This window comes from Rhipicephalus microplus, chromosome 8 (assembly GCF_043290135.1).
Source record: "Rhipicephalus microplus isolate Deutch F79 chromosome 8, USDA_Rmic, whole genome shotgun sequence".
NCBI classification, from domain to species: Eukaryota; Metazoa; Arthropoda; class Arachnida; order Ixodida; family Ixodidae; genus Rhipicephalus; species Rhipicephalus microplus.
In genome coordinates, this window is record NC_134707.1 from 94,904,818 (window position 1) to 94,919,545 (window position 14,728).

Consider the following 14,728-nt stretch of genomic DNA (forward strand, 5'->3'; position numbering starts at 1 on the left):
TCATCGTCAATTTTCATATTGATGTTTCTGATGACACACTTGCATGTGTTGTTGGGAGCAGCAATGTATGAGCTAACTTTCTACCCTGCGTGAATAATGGTGATGGCCTCAAATTGCGCGTAGGCTTTGGCGTTGGCTCGCAATTACGTGCTAATTACAACAATGTTCTGCATAGCGTTAGGAAAAATGATGTCTTGTGTGATATCTGCAGCGGAGAGACGCGCCGCTGTCGTGAGGGCTTGAGAATTCCGGACGTCACTGTTATTCTTAACGTTCAGGCCTCCCCGGGGCCTAACAATGATTCCAAAATACTCTCTTGGTAGATGAGGTAGCCTTGACGCGTTGGCGAGGCGTTTCTTTACGTTGGCGGGAGATTCGGTGCCACCATTCTTGTCATATGGTTGGCCTCGAAGTTCAGCGCATGCCACCCATTCTTTAGTTTAATTACGCTTAGGAAGCGCCGTTGTCCATCCAGAACACTGGAATTATTCGCAAAAAATGTCCTCCCCTTGCACAGTGACTTGCATAGCCATCTTGGATAGCTGAAGCGCGCTAAGCCTAACCTTAGGCCTAGCCAGCCACGGCTTGGTCAAGCAAAAAAAAATCTTCAAAAGTCGGCAAAACGTACACCCACCGCGACAAAATTGTTTCCACATGGTCATCAAGACTAGAGGCATCGACTGGATTAAACACACAGATATATTTCCTCAGAAAAAAAGAGAACAAGCAGAAGCTGATGTTTAGGCGACCGCATGAGTCGGCGCCTTCGAGCGTTTCGTGTATGTGAAAAACAATAATTTATGGAGAGTTTGCACGCCCACACGGGCGCTTTATACACGGGGAGTCCTTATTCCGGTACCCCGCTGGACAACGCCGCTACCCGTGCCCACTGGACTGGAGCTCTTCGGACCTTCAGCCCTGAGAAATTGAGTAGGGATGCCTCCCATGCCTCTCTGGTGGAGGAAGGGTTAGGGGAAGGGAAGGATTCATCTGACATGCCCACACCATGTGAAAGTTATTCGAGACTTTTCCCCAGTGAGGGCACCGCCCATCGACTTTCGGGTCAAAATGCTTTACTATTGCGACACACAAGTTGTTGGTCTGCAGGCGCCTTAGGGTTCGTTCATCGGCCTTACTCAGGCCCTTAGCAGGCACCGGAAAAAGGCGATGTCAATCGCAATAGTACATCAGAATTTCTTCGAATCGCAGAAGTGGTTGGCTAGTCTCTGAGCCGGAAAAGCCTGGGTGAGGTGGCCGTTAGTTAAGCGCGTGGGTGGCCGCATAAGCTGCCTCGTTATGCCTAAGGCCCTGGTAGCTTGGAGTCCAAGCAATACGTTTGAGAGAGGGATCAGAATTCCGAACACCTTGCTTTAAAATATCGTTGGCTAAAGCATACCTCGCCCGCCAGATTTATATAATTTTTACGGGCTCTGCGTGAGTCCTAGTGATTACTCTAGAATCCGTGTGCGAGGCGGCAAGCGCTATTGCTACTACCTCAGCGCGTACGGAGTTGGAAGCCCGATAGGAGAGCCCGTTAACACGTTGGTCTTGGTGAAATACAGCGGCCGTGTAAAATCCAGTGAGCGACGGCCCTGCCACATCTACGTAGTATACACCCCGCTTAGATCCGTATTGGTGTGTGAGGGCCAGAGCACGCGCCCCTTGTATACCTTCGTATGTCTGCGAGTGCATGTTTCGAGGAAGCGGACGAACCCAGAGCTTGTGGCGCCGCAGCTCAGAAAGTCTGCATGTTTCCTCAGAATGCAGTAGTGTTTGATGCGCAGGCGGCCTAACAGGCAGCGCCCAGATACCGTCTGCGAAAGTCGCGTATATTGGTTGACGAGAGGTGCCTCCTTCAACTCCTGATAAGAGTTGAGCACCCCTAGAGGTGACAACTTGGCATTGAAGGTGGTTACCGGTAGGCCGAAAGCTCGCTTTGTAGCCTTCTTAATTATGGCGTCGATGCGCTGGTCGTGTTGCAAAAATGACACAGTCACATCGGCTGCCTTCGCGACGTCGTCTTACACCCCCCCCCCCTCTACACTGGCTACAGTGGTGGTATCTCAAAGATTCTTTTGTGTTTCTACTAGTCTCTATCAAGATACATTGCAAAAGCGTATTACGTTCTCGGTTTTCAAGTACATCAATGGGGGCAGGTTGTTTTTGTGATGCATGCTAACATGAGAACGTGGCTACTTTTTTGTCGATATTCAGCTGAGGCTTACTTTTAAAGCTATGCGAAATGTTTTCTTGCTTCAGGAAAGCAAAGGTGCTCCGCTGGTCGGCGACAACGTGGAGGGCGGTGATTGTACTTCTCAATCATTAGTGGCCCACGTGGTGTAGTAGAATGGCACTGGCGAAAAGAATCGTGGAGGCAGTGCTGCCGGCTTCTACTGCCGAAATCCGAAATCTTATTGTTGCATGCCTACTTCTTCTTCATGTTGCAAGCAAACCACTTAAAAATGGCTTATTAACTTCCAAACAAAACAACAAAAATTCCAGTATAGCCCCAAAAGAAGAGTCCCAGCTCCTCTATTTAGTTATACTTCGTTTCGTGCAACTGAGTTGAGATGAATTTCAAATGTTTGATTTCCTTTCCATTGTTTCTGAAACACTTGTGGCCGCTTCGGTGACGACTAAGCGCTGGGTATTTCCACTGTCAGTCGTCTGACAAAAGCGTCAAAGGAATTGTCAAAGTTTTCTTCACGTGGCCTAAAGATCTCTTAATGACCTGGGCGCCTTAAGCGCGGCAATTCGTTCTACGTTCGTGCGACGACATTCGCGTTATGACGTGCATACTTTGACGTGCACGCTATTAACTATGCGAGCTCGGAGAGTGGCATATGTTACTTTGAAAAATCGACAAATCTTCGCGGAGTGAATCCTGACGAATGGGTGACTTTGTAGGTATTGCATCCATGAGCAACCGCATGTTACCAGAGCGTTACCACATATATTGTAAACTGATTGACACAAAGCGTATACAGAAATGTAAATTTGTTTTTATTTCCAGTCGTCTTGGCCAATTCAAGGAGGATTTTGAATATTGCTGGAGTGGAGCATGTCTCGAATAAGAATCCAAGAGCCAACTGTCTGTACCAGTGACAAGATATCAATTTATTAGGGGTTATTTTTTATACATATAGTGCTCGACGTGTGTATTTGTGTAGGGAGAAGCCTTAACATCTTCGCACTGTATGGTAGAGAGCATATCTTCAATCTTCTAATCTTCTTGATGGGTCCTTTCACCAGGCACTGCGATCTCAAATTAGACCATGTCTACGTTGAAGTTTAGTGTGAAACCTTTTCTTTGTGTGTGTATCAATTATCCTTCGACTTTAGTTACTATTACATACTTTGACCGCAACGTTAGACAAGGCTACGTTCAAGAGATGTACGCCTCTAACACATCAAGCGCCGAGCTTTCATTGCCTGAAAGTACATAAAATGAGAAGTACTATCAACAGCAAAAGCTTGTAGGGCACGAAATGTTCGATAAAGCTGAATTCCCGGTTTGTCGTGTAGTGTAATTTCGAAATTAATGTTCTATACTGCACTTGGCATTCCGACCTGTACAGTCACCACCTTGATTCCAAGCATGAAGCACTGATATAGCAGAAATTCGCAATTGTTGTGGATCCAACGTCCCGCAAACTTTCGCTGTTGATAAGACATCAGTACATCTGATGAGGATAAATATAAAGGTTTTTGTTTTCAAACTGTCCCAGGTGAGAGCGTAAGAGACTAATTTTTATTGGTCGATTTTGCGTGAAAAGCGGAATCAGCAAAATGCCAGGTGTTCCGAACATTTTTTTTTCAATTGTCATCATCAACCGACAAGCGAAAATTGTTGCCATTCACTGTTAAAGAGCAGGCCACGCTGTCAATTTAATTATGTTTTAAAAGGAAGTCGTGTTTACCAGTTACTTCCTAAGTGTCCGGATACACCCGTGCAGGAAACACTACAGGTGAAGTCTGCAGTTCATTGAGGCTGAAATTCAAAGAGATGGCGTGCTTTAAATTTGACATCGCTATGATCCCACTTCTGCGCCTGGCAATGTGCCTTGGTTTGCTGCTCAGTTCTTCTACGATCACAAGCTCAGAGGCCACTGAAGTAGCTGAACAGGCAATGCTGCCCCCGGTATGTTAATACTTAGGATTTGCACTAAACATGGTGATGCACAGATTTCTCGCGATTTTTTTAGCACTGAACAACAATCGAACATTGTACATATTTATATATAGATGTTAGTGTGCGTGCGTGGGCTAGATACTTCTGTGGCTTTCAGTTCTCTTATGAAAATAATGCGTTTTTTTTCTTTGTACACAAGTTGACGTAAGTTGGTGCTGTTGACATGGCAAGTGCAATGTGTATGAAGATCTTTTTGTACTAACTTAAGAATAGCAATCCACTCGGAGACACAGTGATGCAGAAACTAACTGCCCTTACACTAATGGACATGCAGAGAGTGTTTGATTGGCCAATAAACCATTAATCATTCTGAGGTCAGCCATAATTAACCGAATCTGACAGCGTTTTTATCCGTCTTGATATTGCTTTTGCGTGTTCTAACCCGCCTAAACTGTCAGGAAGTCGAGTCACACTAAGAAAACGATAAATGGCAAGGTATTGAAGGGCACTGTAGCATTTTTGGACTACACGATGTTTTTTTTAATGCACACAAAACTAAACACACGGGTGCAATTTTACATCAGGCGTTCGACGCTGTAGCCCACGTGATCAGCGAGCTCGTTGCAATACTTCAGTTATTGCTCATTTAAAGTATTGTAGTTCATCCATTGAGTACGGCGTAACCACAGGGTTCTTTCTATCAACTGCGCAGCTTGGAACGTGCATTACGGTCCACTTTTAGGGGGAACACGCGACCGCGTGGCCGTGGCCCACTTAGCGCGAACTGGTGGCGAGATTTGTAATCGTGGCGCACGCGCATAAAAGCGCGAAGGCGACCCTTGTCTGGTTTCGGCAGCTACTTTCCGCTCCTGCGCTTGCCAAGCGCTTTCGTTTTTCCGCGGAGCGATTTATGTCGCTGCTGGTCTGCCTGTGCCCCGTAAGGTAATCAGCAGGCACAACAAAAGGCGCAGCTTGTTTATTGCTGTGGTATGTCACAATTTCTGAAACAATGAGGTTCACACCCGCAGCTGTGGAATCTCACTTAAAGCTGATATGCTATAAAAAGCCATGCAATTATATTTAGAAGCATGTTAATCAATGCCGAATAATTACATTTGTTGGTGTTCATTATCGCACAACAGTGGTGTGAATATGGACGACTCCGTGGAAGGCCCGAGAAATTTCGACCATGCCTAGGGTTTAAATCAAAGTATACACGGGCCTCCAATCTTCCCACCTTTATTGATCATGGGACTGCCGCAGCCGGGAGTTGATCCCGAGACCTGCAGGTCAGCACTCGAGCCCCATAACTCCCATAGCATCGTGGCGAGTTAAGAAAACACTTGAGTATGGAATCTCTTCATTAATATGGCGTGATTCAAGATGATGTTCTGTCTCTGGCTTGTTACATCCCGGCAAATATTAGTGTTAACGTTCTCAATAGTGTGAGTTTTTTTATTATTAAAGCCACACCGGAAAAGCTTCATATTTCGAACAGCGATAAAATGCACTTCTATGAAACGAACGGCGCTTCCCTAATATGTGTCCGTAAGAAACATGAAGCTGGTAGAACTATACATTAAACACGAAAAAAGATTTATTCGTCATATCTTTGCAACAAAAAATGAACTAGGACCGATCTACAGCCTCTTAACATTAGAAGACTGACCCCCGTATTCACAAACGCTTCTCGACTCGACTTTCACCCTTCACTTGGCAGAGTCGAGCACTGCGTCACTGCTCGGCTGTCAATGGCACTGCGCTAGTCAAAAATCGCAGCATATTATCGCTCATACGCAGTGACTTACCGTGCCTAGAGATGGCACTCCCATTGGCTTTCTCAAGTGAAGTTGAAGCGTTAAGTGAAGGGACGTTCTAGAATACGGGGGTGAAAAGTTTCGTTCAGCATCGAGTAATGTCACTTCCAGCGTCGAGTACGGCTTTCACCCTTGCAGGCGGAGACCTGTAGAGAGCTTCCGTAAAGGATGAATCGCGATTAGGTTGCTCCCACTCTTCGTTTACGGAAGCCCGCAGGTTATCAGTAGCTTTGACGCTATGAGATGATTTCCTTCTGCTTTAGACATTTTCAATTACGTTCAAGTCAGGTGAATGGAGGGGGGGGGGGGGAGGGGCACATGAGCACTGTCACGCTTTTTTGTGGCCTGTTTATGACGCCAGCGACAGAACTCTGACTGTATTCTTTATTGTAGAGCTCAACTATGAGAAGATTTTCGTCCTCATGGTGCCCTGGCCATGTAACATGTAAGAACTCGCACCACCGAAAATTCGTTCAGCGAAGAATTACACCCGCATATGTAGAATTGTGTAAATGCGATAACAAAGCGCACCACTTGCGTAACCTAAAGTGTCAATGTTCACAGAAACGTTGGTCATAAGATTTGCACAACGCTCGAATTAGCCTGCTGCCTTTGATAACAAACAAGGAATTTGTGCTTGATGCAACGAGCATAGTCGGCTTCTCTTTCTATTCACTGAAACATAGCATGACGTCAGCGTGTGCCGAGTGCCAGGGTGGAGAATAGAAGACGATGCATGGCATGAACCGCCCTTGCAAATCTGTGCGCTTGCTCCGCATTTCCAAATCTCGCCAGCAGATTGCGCCCCGTGGACCGTCGGCCGCACACTCGCGTGTTCCCCCTAACAGTGGGCTGCACTGTACATCCCTTTCACGTTGTTTTGAAGCAGTATTTTTTCAATAAAAACCAGAGATAGGCAACAGCTACATACACCGTGATCGCACGAACTGTAGTGTAGATTTCCGTTGGTTTGACAGCCTGAGGAGTAAGCAAAAAGTCGCAAAGGCAAAAACACATCATAGTGCTTGGAATGCCATTTTGTTTTACACATATACGTTTTATTCTTCATTATTTTTATTAAAAAAAACGTTTTCGTATGCAGTGTAAAATACAGCTGGCATGGGACTGACCACACAATAGTTGTCAAAGTCAGTTGCTAGAGAGAGAAGAGGGAAGAGGATAGCCGAGACGCTAACCAGATGCTAGCATCTATATTTCAACCCATTCATTATTTTTCTAACGCCTTGAACCCAGTGCAGTGGTGGGGAAGAAGGAACAAAAAGAGGGTGTAGAGAGATAAACAGCAAAAGAAAAAATTTGACACATCTCACATTTCATGGGAATGTTGTTATGCGAAACATGTAGAGGGGAGGTGACATGGGTGCAATGTTTTTATTGAGCGAAACGTTATGAAATTGCATTAAAGATACGGGCAATTGTTGTAAGCACCGGTATATGTTGAGATGTTGCATGTGTTTTGCCTAACAAGTTTGCAGTTATGTAACGAGGCCAACAGTTACATGGTTATTATCAACACCAGAAGCGGCCGGCTCAGCGCTTGTGCTTTCGTGTAGATAGCCTCGGATAGTGCTACATAGACCACCTTCACTGGATGGCGCTTAAGTACAAAAGTAATGTTAGCCCGACGTGACACCTGTATCATAGGAGTACATACGCAATTGTCATAAAGTTAGATGTACAGCACTGCAACCACAACTGACGTTTCACCAACATTACGCCCGCGTATAGGGGCTCTCCAAAGCAATTCCGAAGTCTCGCGGGGCTCTGGGGCAAAATACTTGATTTTACCGCAGAACGCGTAGGTTTGATTTCTGTTTGCACCCTGCTATTGATTATTTGCTTTCTTCAGGTCAGAGATGGTGGTGTCAGATATTTCTAACGCTCTCGCATGTGAATTTTCGATGTCTCTTTCCGCCCTGAGTGAGTAGACTTGACCTTTCGATCACCTCTGGTGTATGCCCGCATAGCCCGGCCCGTGGAGGGCAGGTATGCCTGGATGAATGGGTTTGACGATGTAGGAAATGTTTTTTTTTTCACGTTATTCATGTCATGACCAGCCAGGTACACTCGTCAAACGCTCTAAGCCCTCTTACTCTCCCATACTAATTTTGATCTACGTCAAATTAAGGAGGGGATCACGAGAGCACCCAGATGTCCTCGGCTTCATAAGCAGGTAGATATGTAGAAACTCGTATAGAGCCACCAGTTTAAACGTTGACAAGTTTCGCTTCATTGGTTGCATAAGCATCAACTAAATATTACTTGCTCGCAAATAAGAGTTCCAGAACCTGAATACTGAAAACGTTACGTTCAGTCATGAACTACCACAAAGGTGAATTCGATAGAAATCGCAGAAGGTTAGCGGGTGGTAATAGCGATCATACACAAGCAGCAACATGCCAAAACAGTTTAAATACGAAATTAGAATATGGGAATAGAATAAAGCAAAAAGCGAATTCTGAAACAGTACCCAACCAAAATACAACGAGGAGTCAAATAAAACACAGAAACAATACGGAACAGAAGTTGAAAAAGTTGGCCAAAAATGAAAAATATCAAAAGAACTTATTCAGGAGACAAAAATAAACGCAAAGAGCACAAATGTGGATATGTGAAAAAATTATATAGATCAGCTAAGGTGAGAAATCAGCACTTAAAAGAAAAGATTTTATAAGTTTTCTGAGATGAAAATGTTGGAACAGATTTAAATTGAACAGGCAAGCTATTCCAAAGCTCGATGGTAGAAAATTGAGATGTTTTCCTGTCGTAGTTAGTGTGAACCAGTGGTCGCAAGTAATTATAATTAAAAGCAAATCTTTTCGCTAAAAAATGCTTGTCACTTGAGACGCGCATACACAGAAAATAAGGGCAACTTTTATCTATAAGCTGTTGCAAATTTTTAGCTCACACATCAATGATAATAAAACATTCCCTGAAAATGTTAGCATGTTTTCATTTTAGAGCGCATAAAAGACGGTCTTTCACCTTCAGCCGCGGTCATGTATACGGAAGGCCTGCAACAGTTTCAACCTCGATTCCTCCATGTAATATGTGTTTATACTCACCAGTGATTTTATTTAACCTATTAGATTCGAGAAACCGCAATTTCATTTCTATGTCAACGACTTTCAATTTTCTACCTGAATGGTGACTGTAGTATATCGGGGGCTGTTTTTGCTTCGCGATTCAAACGTCAGCATAATGAATATTTACGGCAAATAAGACGTCCCTAGTAGCATTTACGATAAGATGACCTCTATGGGGTATCTTCAAACCAAAAAACCAGTTTTCAATCTTGCACTTTGTTCTTCATTGCTGAAAGCGCTTAACATTTCAGAGCTCATATTGAAGGATCACTGACAAAACTTTGAAGGCAAGATACTTTCAGGGATAGATTTATGTGAACAGAAACAAGTCATCTACGAAATTTCAATAGATACTATAGCCCAGAAGATATTTGAAATTACTTGTAATATACCTGTCTCGGTACCACACCTGAAATGCCTCTTTGGTAGCAGTGTTGTCAGCCAACCACCATCTGCTTTCCGAGTTCGTGTTCGCTGCCATGGTCCTTGCGAGTGGTTCTGCTCTAACCGACATTTTCAACGGAATGAGAGCTGGTTTGCGCGGGAGCACTAAGACTTACGTACGTACATTGTCAATGCATTTTTGCGGTGTCATGCACATTCGAAGCGCCTCCGAAGGAGCCTGGTTGCCAACAGTTTTAAACGCTGGGCTCGTGTGCACGCCATTCTGTGTGCTCACGTTGCCAGCTACGTTCACACAGAAAACCTCTTGGTGACGCCTCACTCGGCACTCTCTGAAAGCGAAACCGCGACTGGGTGGCTTGAAACAAACTTCAAATAATTTGTCATCACGCTCTCGAGCAAACGAGTTTTTCAGCTGTGATAGGTGGGTCAATAGCTACCTATTGCAAAAGAAAAAAAAAACAAAATGCCAATTTCTTGTGTCTGTGCTCCTACAAGAAGAGCGCACCGTATACTTACCTGTCAAACACTTTAAATATGGTATGCAAAAGTAAATCCCGAGGGAGAATGCTTGAAGTGCGTGTCTCTGGCCCAGCCTGTATACAAGAGAGTCCAGAATCATCTGACCTCTTAATAATAATTATAATAGTTGTAATGATATTGATGAAGTGTGGTGGTTTTCAAAGACCACAATATCATTCGGAGAAAAGTCGTAGTGGAGACCTCCAAAGATTTCGACCATCAGAGTTGTGCTCTGTAGCGTGCACTGAAATCGCACAGTTCGCGGACCTCTATCATTATGCCTGCATGGAAGTGCGGCCACCGCAGCCGAGATCAGCACCACGATAATCGCTTCAGCAGCCGAGCGCCGTAGCCACTGATCTACCGCGACGAATTACCCCACCCCCCACCCTCCCTTACTTTCACCACTGCCATACACCATGGTTCAGCGGCCAACTTTCTCGCAATAATTGAAAGCACGTGCCCAAACACGTGGCCGCACAAGTATGGTTGAACACTGCAAGTTTATTTGAAGAAAAAAAACGCATCTTCATGAAATAAATAATAATTAGCGGGTCGAGCTAGGTCCTATGGTTTATAACTTTTCTGTTGTAGGTGCCGACAAATATAAAGGATGGACAGATGGACGGAAGGACGTACACAAGCACGCACGCACGTGGGGACGGAAAGAAGAATTGACGAACAAGTTGACGGATTCAGGGATCGACGGATGAACGAATGGCACAGGTGTTTTTTTTTTCGGCTGTACGGAAAGTGCCATACTAGTGTAAATGCCGGGACACCACTGGACGCCGGACAAGGCTAGCCTCTAAGAAGCTTTGCCCCTAAAAGCCCCTGTAATGAAAATACGAGACCAACAGCAAATTTATGCTTTGTTTATTTTTAACATTCGGGTTCCTGAAGGTGGCTGTTGAAAGTCCTCTCTTGCGTATGACTAGGACCACGACCATTCATTATAGAGGGCATAGGTAACGTCTTTACTCATTAAAAATACACAAATTTAGCAAAATTATTCTCTATTGTTATCTCTACATCTATTAAAGCGAATCTAGTGACGATCTTTTCGTTATTCCGCAAGCAATTGTGGGCCCTGAATCACAAAAGGTGAGCTAATAAATGCCAAGTAAAACGCCAATGAATCACCGCGCATGCTAATAAAGCTGAAAAACTCACCGCTCAGCAAACACCTTATCAACGGGGTATGTATTATGTTGGTTGAAGCCACAAGCATAAGCGTGCGCATGCCGTCAGAGGGGGCGCAGGGGGTGCCCCCCCCTTGTAACCTAAGAGCAGGGCGCATATGTTCCCCTTGCGTTGACTTGATAGGGGGCGCTCTGTAAGCCTAAATACCCCACCGCCCGCTTCATTCCGAAGGAGAACAGTGTAAGCGCCGGTGACCACAAGCTTGACATAATATAGACAGCCGCTAGTGAAGCGTGGGGCAACGTAAGTTTGCTACGTCAAAACTGAGACAATTCTTTGTGGCATGCCTCAAATCAATACGCTTTCTTTAATGCATCAACAGCGCTGACTAATAATTTCAACTGAATCAAGTTTTTTCAACAGGCTGATCTGATGCGCTACTTCGGCTACAATGTCGAAGTTCACAATGTTACCACGGCTGACGGCTACATCTTAGAAGTGGACAGCATGCCTTCGAAATTGACGGATAACGCCACTACATCCAGAACACCTCTGCTGCTTGTTCACGGTCTGCTCACGAACGCCGCCACATGGACCGCGAACCTACGCTTTCAATGTCCAGGTATCGCATATCGTGCAGTGCTAAAAGCGAGCAATGTGACACTGCCTACAGAGCTCCTGAAAGATTACTGTGATTGCCATTGTGATAGAAAGAAAATTTTATTCTACCGCTATTACCACAAAACGACACACATTGTGCTAATTCAGAACATATTACAGAAACATAAGCATGCTGAAGGTATTTGATAAAGTACTCAGGTAACACGATGTGGTGCGAATGCTTTTGACAGGGAAAATACCGCATGTACCACTAACCGTGGGAATCAGTGTTTGGTGGAGGGAAGGTGATGGCGGCTTCATTCTTTACTTTGCGAAACGACACGAAAATGCACTAAAGATATGTACAAATGCTGTACGCACCAACCTGTGTTGAACACTAATATATGCTTTATGCAACCAGTTGGTAACAACTGCTAACGATGCCAGCGCCAACACAGGTATCACCAATACCAAAACCTCGAAGCTGCTACGTAGCTCTTGTGCTTGCGAGGATGGTAGCACTGGCTAGTGCTACGTTGACAATGACACTAGATAGAGCCTAAGTATTCAATACACGTTAACCCAACCTGACGTCTAGAACACAGAAGTGCATATGTATCGCTTATAAAATTGAATAACAAGCACATCAACCACCACTGACGTTTCACCAACATTGCGCCTGCATAGGATCATAACCGAAATTGTTCCGAGGCCTGCTGTGGCTCTGTGGTAGAGTACTGCATCGCCAAGCACAACGTTCGGGTTTGATTTATGCTGGGACCCTAATGTTAATTCTTAGCATTCATCGGCTTAACGCTGCCGATGCATTTTTTTCTTGAAGGGCCACTAACCAGGTTTGACAATTTTGAGCTGACAAGCGCAGTGCATAGACGAGGCGTTCATGATCACGTCTGCCAAAATTTGCAACCCGATGCGCCGTGGATATGAGTCAAATTTCAAGATGAACGCTGCTCCCCCTCCCTTTTGCCGGCGCATGCCCAGAGAGTGAGGGCTTGACGTGTGCGTATGAATGGCCGTACGTACACGCCCATGTAGTGACGTTATCCCTCTACGTAGACGACTCTGCTCTGACGTCGCAAACAGCTCTACATAAGGATTTACACGCAATAACGGAATGTAAGCATCTTTTTTTCATTTTTCTCCCCTGTATTGCAACGAGATGTGGGGCTAATGTGTCGGCGTTTCGCATGTGTACCTGCTATCAGCGCATCGAGGAGACGACCACCGTGAAACGTACCTGCATTTTCACGCACTCATTGTGCTCATCTATTATACCGCGTCTAAGCCAGCGTTTCCAAATCATCCCACAGAAACAGGCAGAAGACCACAAAATAACGCTGGTCAACGAAGCGATGCTGCTCGCGTTCTGGGGGGGTTGGAGTTCTTTGGGCACGTCATGCGCACGTGACCTCTTTGACGGATGCCTGAGAGGGTGGGAAAGAGATTTGGCTTGCGAATGTTACGCGGAGGAGCGGCAAGGGTTTCGAGCTCGCCTCCTCTCATCCTGTTTTCGTGCCGCTTCAACAAAAAAAAAACGTTTTCTCCGCTCGTGATGAACCGAATGATGATAAATAAACTTTATTTTAGTATCCGGCATGCTTGTGGTCTGGGCTAGACCACACAATGAGGTACCGGGAGACCTTGTCTCTGTGCAGCCTCCCTGGCCTGCACAGAGACAAGGTCTCCCTGGCCTGCTGGGCTATCCAGCAGCCTCCCTGGCCTGCTGGATAGCCCATTTTTGGTCTTGGACCTCCGAGTTGAGCAGCACAAGTCGCCACTGCTCCTGGAAGACCTCCGGAGAATTTGTTGATAAGCTGGGACTTTCCCACATTATATGGTTGTAAGACGCCTTTTCTGTTACACATACCTTACATTTATTGTCAAGGTATAAGTTTGGGTAGCTCCTGTGGAGGTGCACAGGGTTCGGGTAGCAGTTCGTCTGTAGCTGTCGGTATTCCGATGCGTCTTGCCTGTTTATGCTCGGATGAGGGGCGGGAAAAACGCGCCTTGCTTCTCTGTAGTGTTGCATGTATTCTGTGTAGCTTGTAAATCGGTTTTTGTGTGGTACGTCGGCAGCGCCAGGGATGATCATCGAGCGGTGTGGTCAGCTTGCGCGGCGGGTTAATTCTCGCGACAACTCATGAGCCAGCTCGTTAGGATTAGGTGTATCAGTCGCTGTGTGCGCCGGGAACCATACGAGGTATTTCAATTCATATACTTTGTGTAGTTCTTGGTTATTAACGAAGATTCTGAGGGCTTGCTGTGAAATCCGTCCTTGCGTAAAATTTCTGATTGCTACTTGCGAATCGCTCAGTATAAATGAGTGTTTGTTGGAGGTGATAGCCATGTCTATGGCTACCTCTTCAGCCTCCTCTATATTGTTTGTTATGACACAGCACGCATTAATATAAATGCCGGACGTGTCAATCACGACAGCTGTGTGAGCTTTTCGTTCAGGGTATGGGCTAGCATCTACAAAAAGAGATTTACTGCTCCGGCCGTGTGCTTTGAGCAGTGCTTTTGCTCGGTGTTTTCGGCGGTCCGTGTTGATAATGGGGATCATGTTTTTCGGTATCGGGTTAGAAATTATCTTAGCTCTAATTGTATTAGGGATGTCATTTTTGACACCATGTTGTGCATGGTACATGATCCCTAATCTACTCATTATATTTCTTCCCGCTTTAGTTTTACTGAGCCTTTCAAGCTGGGATATCCGCTGATCTTCTATAATCTCTTCAAGCGTATTGTGTAGTCCTAGCGTAAGAAAAAGGTCTGTGCTAGCATACTCAGGTATTCCTATCGCTTGTTTGTAGACCTTCCGGATGCGTGCATTCATTTTATTAGTTTTGAGCTTTTTGCCTGTTGTGGTATGCTGCTACGTACGTTATATGAGTTATGACGATCGCCTGAATTAGACGAATTATGTGGGCTTATTTCATACCTCGGTGTTTATACGTGACCCTGCGAATCAGTCTCATTGCATT

At 45.2% G+C, this 14,728-nt stretch overlaps 1 protein-coding gene across 1 annotated transcript; it reads left to right on the forward strand.

Moving 5' to 3' along the window:
• Positions 1 to 3,918: 3,918 nt before the first annotated feature.
• On the forward strand, positions 3,919 to 13,554 carry LOC142768322 (uncharacterized). Its single transcript, XM_075870291.1, has 3 exons — positions 3,919 to 4,141; positions 11,547 to 11,814; positions 13,400 to 13,554. The coding sequence occupies exons 1-3, from the start codon at positions 4,007 to 4,009 to the stop codon at positions 13,552 to 13,554; spliced, it is 558 nt and encodes a 185-aa protein (XP_075726406.1). The 5' UTR covers positions 3,919 to 4,006.
• The last annotated feature ends 1,174 nt before the right edge of the window (positions 13,555 to 14,728 follow it).

Bases quoted from the DNA above. Each gene is read 5' to 3' on its own strand.
- LOC142768322 (XM_075870291.1), top strand. From the start codon at position 4,007: ATGGCGTGCTTTAAATTTGACATCGCTATGATCCCACTTCTGCGCCTG. The intron at 4,142-11,546 runs GTATGTTAATAC...TTTTTTCAACAG, and splicing joins AACAGGCAATGCTGCCCCCG to GCTGATCTGATGCGCTACTT. The intron at 11,815-13,399 runs GTGATTGCCATT...GTCTCTGTGCAG, and splicing joins AGAGCTCCTGAAAGATTACT to CCTCCCTGGCCTGCACAGAG.